The sequence below is a fragment of the Protobothrops mucrosquamatus genome, unplaced genomic scaffold, assembly GCF_001527695.2.
Source record: "Protobothrops mucrosquamatus isolate PMUCROS unplaced genomic scaffold, P.Mucros_1.0 scaffold4888, whole genome shotgun sequence".
In the NCBI taxonomy this organism is placed as follows: Eukaryota; Metazoa; Chordata; class Lepidosauria; order Squamata; family Viperidae; genus Protobothrops; species Protobothrops mucrosquamatus.
In genome coordinates, this window is record NW_015390776.1 from 34,412 (window position 1) to 43,653 (window position 9,242).

A 9,242-nucleotide genomic window follows, 5' to 3' on the forward strand; every position below is an offset into this window, starting at 1 on the left:
CTCCTCCTCCTCCTCCTCCTCCTCCTCCTCAAGTCCACCCATCTTAAAATATGCTGGCTGGGGGATTCTGGGAGTTAAGAATTCTTTAAGAAATGATGATCCCAATTTGGTGTCTTCCCTGCCTGCCTGTTTTCTTGGTCTTTCCCGGGAAATAATAATAATAATAATAATAATAATAATAATAATAATAATAATAATAATAATAATAATAATAATAATAATAATAATAATAATAATAATAATAATATAACAACAACCCTAAGGTCCAACAGACTTTCCTCCTCCTATGTTCCCCATGTGAGGTGGGCAGGGCGAGAGAGAGGATTGGCTGAAGGTCACCTGCTGGCTTTCATGGCTAAGGCAGCACTAGAACTCACTGTCTCCTGGTGATTGGCCCAAAGTCACCCAGCCGGCTTTCGTGGCTAAGGCAAAACTAGAAGTCACCATCAGCTAACGATTGGCTCAAAGTCACCCAGATGGCTTTGGTGGCTAAGGCAGAACTGGAACTCACATCTCCTGATTCTAGCCTGGTGCCTTAACCCCTAGGCCAAGCTGCCTATCCTCAACCTTTTGTGCCTTCCTTTCTCCCCACAGCGCTTTGCGTCCATCCCACGCTACGTGGAAACCTTGGTGGTGGCCGACGAAGAAATGATGCGCTTTCACGGCGCCGGGCTGAAGCCGTACCTGCTCACCATCATGGCAGCCGCTGCCAAGTTCTTCCGCCACCCGAGCGTCCGGAATCCCGTCAACTTGGTGGTGACCAGGCTGGTGGTGATCGGAGAAGCCGAGGACGGGCTGAGGGTCACCTCCAACGCGGCCGAGACCCTGCGCAATTTTTGCAGCTGGCAGAAAGGGCTGAACAAGCCCAGCGATAAAGACCCCGAGCATTTCGACACGGCCATTCTCTTCACCAGACAGGTGAGAAGCGACACCTGTCCCATCTCGCAGGCATCTGAGTTGGCTAAAAGCAGGTTGGCGGAAACCTGGAAGGGGGAATTTAAAGAGCATCTTGTAGGCGCTTTCACAAAATGGGGAACGGGAATGGCCAGGTGGAAAAGATCGATTTCTTAGAAGGAAATTGGAAGAAAAGCTCCCTTAAGTTCTTTCTAGGATGGTGTTTCTTCACCCTGGCGACTTTTCAGACAGGTGGACTTCAACTCCCAGCATGCCTCTGGTGAATTCTGGGAGCTGAAGTCCACACAACGTAAAGTAAGCTGGCTGGGGAATTCTGGGAGTTGAACCCCTCTTCAAAGAGGGGTTCAAGAGGGGAGTTGAACCCCTCTTCAAATTTCCGAGGCTGAGAAACACCGCTCTAGGATATTCTTGACCAACTTTGATTGCTTTAATAAAAAAAGGCACTTCCAAAACTCTGGATTGCAGCAATTTGCCAATTTCAATTCCCTAGAATTCCTGCAATTCCAGATCCCAAAATTCAGCTTTGGAAACAGAAGTTATGCCCTGAGTTTTGAAAGAATGTCAGCCTCCCGCTGAATTCTTATTTTTCATGAAAAGCAGGTTTCTTTCGTCAGGGCTGACCAGAAACCGGATGGCACAAATGTTAGGAAGTTAGCCTCACCAACGGAGCGAGGGGAAAACAATTCTTACAATACACGTTTATCTCTTTGCTGGCAGGATCTCTGTGGACGCTCCAGCTGCGGCACCCTTGGCATGGCAGATGTGGGCACAGTCTGTGATCCGACCCGCAGTTGTTCCATTGTCGAGGACGATGGGCTCCAGTCAGCCTTCACTGCGGCCCACGAATTGGGTAAGTGGGTCTGAATAATCTGAATCAACTAAGCAGCTTAAATCAAACGGAAGGAAACAAACAAACAAAAAAGGACTGAGTTTCCATATCCTTACCCTCAAATTGGTTGTCCCAGTCAACCAATGGAAAGTAGGGAAGATCACCCTGGTTGTGATCACCCAGGCGGAGAGATCTGGAGGGCGCAAAACTAAAACCATCCTTCTCGACTCGCAGGCCACGTCTTCAACATGCTGCACGACGACGACAAACACTGCAAGGAGCTGAACCGTCACAGCAGCACCCGCCACATGATGGCCTCCGTCATGTCTCCCGTCAATCCCGACGAGATGTGGTCCCCGTGTAGCAGCCGCTTCATCACTGATTTCTTGGACAACGGACACGGTACGATTCCGACTCTCTTTCTTCTCGTTGTCCACCTCGCGCTCATTCCTGGCCGATAGTCCTCCTTAACCTGCCTTTTCCTTTAGAGGAGATTTTTTAAAAAAATAAAAGACAGGAATCCCTCCACTTACGACCCGCAATTTCCACTGCTAAGCGAGGCGCTCGTTCGGCGAGCCTTGCCCCGTTGCAGTTGTTAGTCACACAGCAGTTCAGCGAATCTGCCTCCCTTACTAGCCGGGCTTGTCAGAAGGTCGCTAAAGGGGATCACGTGACACCCACCCCAGGGGACGCCGCAACCGTCACAAGTACATGCCAGTTGCCGAGTGTCTGAATTTTGATCCCGTGGCTGTAGGGAGGCTGCAACGGTCGTAAGTGTGAAAAATGGTCCTTTTTTCAGGGCCGGTCGCTAAACGAACGGTTGTAAGTGGAGAACTTTTTAAATAACGTGCACCGGAAAAAGAGCTTCAGTTTGAAAAATGGAATTTTTTCATGCCCAGGAAATCTGGCCAAGCTTTATAAACATTCCTTTTTTTTTGCTTCTCTTTTCAGGATCCTGCCTTTTAGACAAGCCCCACGAACCGCTGAAGCTGCCGGCCGTCTTCCCCGGCAGCAATTACAACGTGGACCAGCAATGCCAGCTCAGCTTCGGCACCGAATCCCGCCACTGTCCCAACATACACTCGCCCTGCTCCTCGCTCTGGTGCACCGGCCAGATCAACGGGCAGTTCATGTGCCAGACCAAATATTTTCCCTGGGCAGACGGGACCCCCTGCGGGGAAGGGAAGAGCTGCATGAGCGGGGAATGCATCAGCCACACGCAGCTGAAGGCCTACAATGTAAGTGTGTAAGATTGATTCTATTCTATTCTATTCTATTCCCTATTTTCTATTCTATTCTATTCTATTCTATTCTATTCTATTCTATTCTATTCTATTCTATTCTATTCTATTCTATTCTATTATTCTTCATTATTCTATTCTATTCTATTCTTCATTATTCTATTCTATTCTATTCTATTCTACTCTACTCTATTATTATTATTCTATTCTATATTCTATATTATAATTCCATATTTTCTCTATTCTATTCTATTATTTCTTATTCTATTCTATTATTATTCTATTCTATTATTCTATTCTATTATTCTATTCTATTCTATTCTTTGTAATTGTAAATTCTATTCTATTCTATTCTAAATACTAAATCGTAAATTCTATTCTATTCTATTCTATTCTATTCTATTCTATTCTATTCTATTCTATTTTATTATTTCGTATTCTATTCTATTTCTATTCTATTCTATTCTATTCTTTATAATCGTAAATTCTATTCTATTCTATTCTATTCTATTCCATATTTTCTCTATTCTATTCTACTATTTCTTATTCTACTGTTATTATTCTATTCTATTATTCTATTCTATTCTATTATTCTATTCTATTCTATTATTCTATTCTATTCTTTATAATTGTAAATTCTATTCTAAATACAAAATCATAAATTCTATTCTATTCTATTCTATTCTATTCTATTCTATTCTATTCTATTCTATTCTACTCTATTCTAAATTTCTTTGCAACTGTAACGTTCACGTAACAACGATAGCAAAACGGTCGGAGAACTCAATAATTGCAAAAAGATTGTGGAAATCAGCTCAGTCACATCCTCAGCCCATTTTATGACCGCCCCAACTTAACCACTGTAATGGGCAGGCTCCTTTACGGTCGTTAACTCAAGGGCTACCTGTATCGCCACTCTTGTATATTAGGCACCGTTATGTTCACTCACTTCCCTTCTTTATCCTTGCAGATTCCGACCCACGGAGGTTGGGGCTCCTGGGGGCCATGGGGCGACTGTTCCCGCAGTTGCGGCGGTGGGGTCCAGTACTCGACCCGGGAATGCAACAAGCCAGTTCCCCGGAATGGGGGCAAATACTGCGAGGGGAAACGAACTCAGTTTCGTTCTTGCAACATACGGGAGTGCCCAGACGGAAACGGTAAGCTCAGATATATATATATATATATTTGCCATTTTCCTATTTTTATTTGCAGCCGAGGCGCTTTGTTTATTTCCCCTAAAAAAAACAGATCTCCGAGGGGATCTGTGATCCACCTTCACCTTTTTTTGATGGACACAACAGCTCATCAAAAAATGTGAACAATGGGAGGATGCGAGCCAGGGAAAACAATCCAGAAGCGCAAAGGGTCAGCGGAAGGGAGGGTCCCGTTTGTTTCTGATTTATGACCAGCCATGAATGCGAGACCGGAGCCAAGATATGCTCTGGCAACATCTGGCAACAGATGTTTGCGCCAAGCCGGGAAGGAATTTCAGAGCGAGATTCCAGAACGAAACATGCTTGGCTCGCTAGAGTGAAAAAAACAGATTTCTATTCTAGAGTGGTTAGTAATCTTGAATTGCAGGGGGAGAGATCTAAAATAAAATATAGGCAGCCCTCAACTTACGACGGTTCATTTAGTGGCTGTTCGAAGTTACAACGGCACTGAAAAAAGGGGCTGTTTTTCACACGACCGTTCAGCATCCCCCATGGCTGTGTGATCCAAATTCAGATGCTCGGCAACTGACTCATATTTATGACAGTTGCAGTGTTCCCCTTTTACGACTTTCTGATAATCAAAGTTAGTAACCATGTTACTAAACATCTGCAGGGATTCAAGTGAAGGTGGTAAAATGGGACAAAATTCACTCAAGAAATGTCTCGTTTAGTAACAGAAATTTTGGGTTTAATCGACGTCGTAGGTTGAGGACTACCCATAAACGTAATCGTCGACTTACAAGGATAAGAAAGGTAGTCCTTGACTTATGATGGGGCATTTTTTTCCACCTGTTTTTCCCTTCTCAAAATTGATTCTAAGGTGGGATTTTTTTCTTTTAACTTTCGTCCAGCTCTGACCTTCCGTGAGCAACAGTGCGCCGTGTACAACCACCGAACGGACATGTTCAAAGATTATCCCGCGCCCATGGACTGGGTCCCTCGTTACAGCGGTGTGGCCAAGCGCGATCAATGCAAGCTGACCTGTCAATCCCATGCTTTGGGCTACTACTACGTGCTGGAGCCAAGGGTAAGTTGTAAGCCAGGAAACCGCGACTTTGGTCCTGACCGGAGACGAGCATTTGAGTGTCTTCCTTCAGACGTGCTTCGGTGGTCGCCAACTTATCAGCCGGCGGCCGCAATGTCTAGAAAGTGGCAGATCGAGGACTAAAACGGGATCCCTCCTTTGTTCTAGGTGGCTGATGGGACGCCCTGCTCGCCAGAATCTACCTCGGTCTGTGTCCAGGGACGCTGCATCCATGCCGGCTGTGACCGCGTCATCGGGTCAAAGAAAAAGTTTGACAAATGCATGGTGTGCGGTGGAGACAACTCGCAATGCACCAAAGTCTATCGCTCCTTCACCAAACCTCAGTAAGTGGCCTTTTGGCTTGAGATGTTGAAAAGATGGTTTAAAGAGAACATTGGAGAACCATTCGTCTGAAATGGGATAGGATTCCCTGCTTGAGCCGGGGGTTGGACTAGAAGACCTCCAAGGCCCCTTACGACTGTCATTCTGTTAAATGCTGAGCTTGCAACGGGCAACTTTCATCCTGCAGGGAGTCCCTGACTTACAGCCATTTAGTGACCGTTCCAACTGTGGTTAGCGGGATTGCTCTGAACTGCAAACCGACATACTAGTCATCCTTTCAATGTCTTAGTCTACATGTCATTGCTGGCTTACAATCACTCGTTTAGCGACCGTTCCCAGTTACAACAACGCTGAAAAATGTGACTTAGGAAGAGCCTCGCCTTTATCACTGTTGCAGCATCCCCACGGTCACGCGATCCAAATTTGGCCGCTCGACAACTGGGGTGTAATTTAGAAAGCTGCAGCATCCTGGGGTCGCGCGATTCCCATTTGCGACATTCCCAGCTGGCTTCCGACGAGCGAAATCAACGGGGGGAGCCAGATTCGCTTAGCAACCGCGAGATTCACTTAAGAACGGCGGTGCTTCATTTAACCGCCGTGGCAAAAAAAGTGGGTAAAAGTCCGTAAGATTTTGCCACCGTGGCAAAAAAAAAAAGCTCGTAGAATCAGGCGCCGTTCTCTTAACAACCGCCTGACTTAGCCCCATAAATTCCCATCCCAATTGTAGTCGTAAATCGAGGACTAGCATTTTGCAGCCACGCTGAAACACCAAAGCGGGTCCACGGTTCCCCCACTTTTGACCCGAGTAATTTATTCGAGCCCGTTTCTCCCCCCCCCCCGAGAGGATTAATCAAGTTTTAAAGCAACTGGCTGGAGCTTTGCAGCAGCCCGAGAAAAACCCAGGCAGAAACATCTGGATTTTCCAGATGTAAGACACTTGGATCTCCTGTGATTTCAAAGCTCTTTCTCTTTGGTTCTCGCCCAAAAATCTCCTACAAATTGCAAATTGTGAGTCACCCTCTCCTATCCTGCGAGGATTTTTTGGTGTGTGTTTTTTTTTGTGTGTCCAGCAAGTTAGCCTGCCCAGCTGCCAAGCTAACCACTCCTTCTGTATACTTATTTTTTTTATAAAACTCGATGCCACGTGTACAAGGAGCTTGAGCGATTGAAACTGTGGCAGGTCTTAGTGACTCTAGAATAACGGGGCACGTTGAAAGATAGATGGTTCCCCCCCCCCCCAAATAACGACTTCCAATATTCAAAAGGGAGCCAATGGGGGCTAAATGTCAACTTTTTTACAACATTTAATTTTGCAATTGTTGTTGGCTCTGGCTTTTGTGATACATGGCTGAAAGTCCTCAAGGATTGGGGTAGGTAGGCTGTAAGCGTGAGAAAATAAACAGATGGAACGTGGAAAGCTGAGGGTTTTATTTATTGATTTATTTCCAATTTCTGCCACCGCCCGTCCTGCTAAATTTAGTTTAGAGCCAGGAATGCCACTTTAGTGGCACGGTGAAGGAGCTGGCTTAGAAACCAGGAGACTGGGAGTTCTGGTCCTGCCTTAGACTTGAAAGCTGACTGTGTAGCTTTGGGGCAATCATGAGGAGATGGTGAGTTCTAGTACCGCCTTAGAAAAAAGAAAGCCAGTTGGGTGACTTTGGGCCAATCACCGGGAGATAGTGAGTTCTAGTTCCACTTTCAACATGAAAGGGTGACTTTGGGCCAATCACCAGGAGATGGTGAGTTCTAGTCCCGCCTTAGACAGCAAAGCCAATTTGAGTGACTCTGGACCAATCACCAGGAGAGGGTGAGTTCTAGTCCCGCCTTAGAGAGCAAAGCCAATTGGGTGACTCTGGGCCAATCACCAGGAGAAAGTGAGTTCTAGTCCCACCTCAGACAGCAAAGCCAATTGGGTGACTCTGGGCCAATCACCAGGAGAAAGTGAGTTCTAGTCCCACCTCAGACAGCAAAGCTAATTTGAGTGACTCTGGACCAATAACCAGGAGAGGGTGAGTTCTAGTCCCACCTCAGACAGCAAAGCCAATTGGGTGACTTTGGACCAATCACTAGGAGACTGTGAGTTCTAGTCCCAACTTAGGCATAAAAGGCAGCTGGGTGACTCTGGACCAATCACCAGGAGAAGGTGAATTCTAGTCCTGCGTTAAGCATGAAAGCCAAATGACAGACGTGGAGCCAGGCCCTCTTTCTCAGCCCAACCCACCCCGCAGGGTGGATATGACGGGGAAAACAGGAGGAGGAAGGCCTATTTAGCACGTTGAACCGTCTCGCGTGACTTATAAAGAAAACAAAACACCTAGGTGAACCTTGGTCCATATCACGGCCAGCCTTTCACCTTCCCGCATCTTGTCTCTTCAACCCACAGGTACGGCTACAACGACGTGGTCACCATCCCTGCCGGAGCCACCAGCATCCTGATCCGCCAGATCAGCAGCTCGGCGACGGCCAGCGACGGCATCTACCTGGCCCTCCGCCGGAGAGACGGCTCCTACGCCCTGAACGGCAACTACATCCTGATCCCCTCCGAGCAGGACGTTCACCTCCGCGGCGGCGTCACCTTGCGCTACAGCGGGGCCACCAAGCCGATGGAGATGATCACCGGCCCGGGACCCCTGAAGGAGCCGCTCACCTTGCAAGCATTGGTGGTGTCCGATCAGAAGACCCCCCGCCTTAAATACACCTTCTTCGTCCCCAAGCCCACCAAACGCCTCTCCAATCAGTGGCTGAAGCAGAAAGCCCGAATTTTGGAGGTGCTACAGAGTCGGCGAGGACGCAAATAGGATGCCTTGGCAGGAGGATGTGGGCAGAGGTCTCAGACGCTTCCCGTCCCCCCTCCCCACCTCGTGGGAAAGGGGGGAAAGAGGTTTGCCCCTGCCTGTATTTGCAAAGACGACCCCCTCCCTCCCGTTGCAGGGGACCCAGGGCCGAAAAACTCAAAATTGCTCAGCAAAGGCTGGAACTAAGGGAGGGGTCTTTCTGTTTCTCGGACAGTTGGTTTGGACGTTAAGCGAAGCGGGAGTCAGATCTGGGACCACGGAACGGGGAAAGGAAAGGCTACGAACCGGCCGGGAATTGCGGCGATGGGGCTAAATTTTTTAGCACTGATTTCTTAAGTTGAAATAATTCCCTCCGGAGAGATTCATGGGAAGAATGGACGAAAAAGACGGACGGGGAAAAAATCTTTTCAAAAGCAAAAAAAAAAGGGGGGGGGAGGGGAGGGGGAGAAAAGCCACTTTGGGATTTGGTGGAGCAAAAAATATCGAGAAGCCGAAGAAAACGGAGACCAGACTGGCAAAGTCAGATCCAAGCTCTGTCGTGGATCAATTCCGTGGACTTTTTGATGGTTCGTCTCCGGCCGTTCCTGTAGTATATTTATTATTTCATCTATTTATTTGTCCTTTTGGGGAAGCAGAGTGGAGATCTGGGGAAGGGGGAGAGGCGATCGGCCACGCACATTTTTGAGAATCAAGCAGGTTCCTTCGCTCTCGCACGACTTGCTCGGTGGTCCTCGACTTACGGGCGCAATTGAGACCAGCATCTCCGCGGGTCTAAGCAACGTCCGACGAGCGGCATCCTATTTTACGGTCTTTTGGGCCAGGGTGGATAAGCAGATCCCTGTGGTTCTTCAAGTGAATCAGGCGGTCGTTAAGCAAATCCCG

The 9,242-nt window shown here is 47.5% G+C and overlaps 1 protein-coding gene across 1 annotated transcript in view; it reads left to right on the plus strand.

Annotated features, from left to right (window-relative positions):
• The window catches only part of ADAMTS4 (ADAM metallopeptidase with thrombospondin type 1 motif 4), a 15,195-nt gene extending 6,832 nt beyond the window's left edge, over positions 1-8,363 (plus strand). Inside the window, exons 3-10 of the mRNA XM_015828778.2 lie at positions 595-918; positions 1,633-1,765; positions 1,979-2,146; positions 2,696-2,982; positions 3,956-4,142; positions 5,051-5,226; positions 5,392-5,567; positions 7,949-8,363. Coding sequence (XP_015684264.2) covers positions 595-918; positions 1,633-1,765; positions 1,979-2,146; positions 2,696-2,982; positions 3,956-4,142; positions 5,051-5,226; positions 5,392-5,567; positions 7,949-8,363 — 1,866 coding nt within the window. The remainder of the gene's footprint in view (positions 1-594; positions 919-1,632; positions 1,766-1,978; positions 2,147-2,695; positions 2,983-3,955; positions 4,143-5,050; positions 5,227-5,391; positions 5,568-7,948) is intronic.
• Positions 8,364-9,242: the final 879 nt, after the last annotated feature.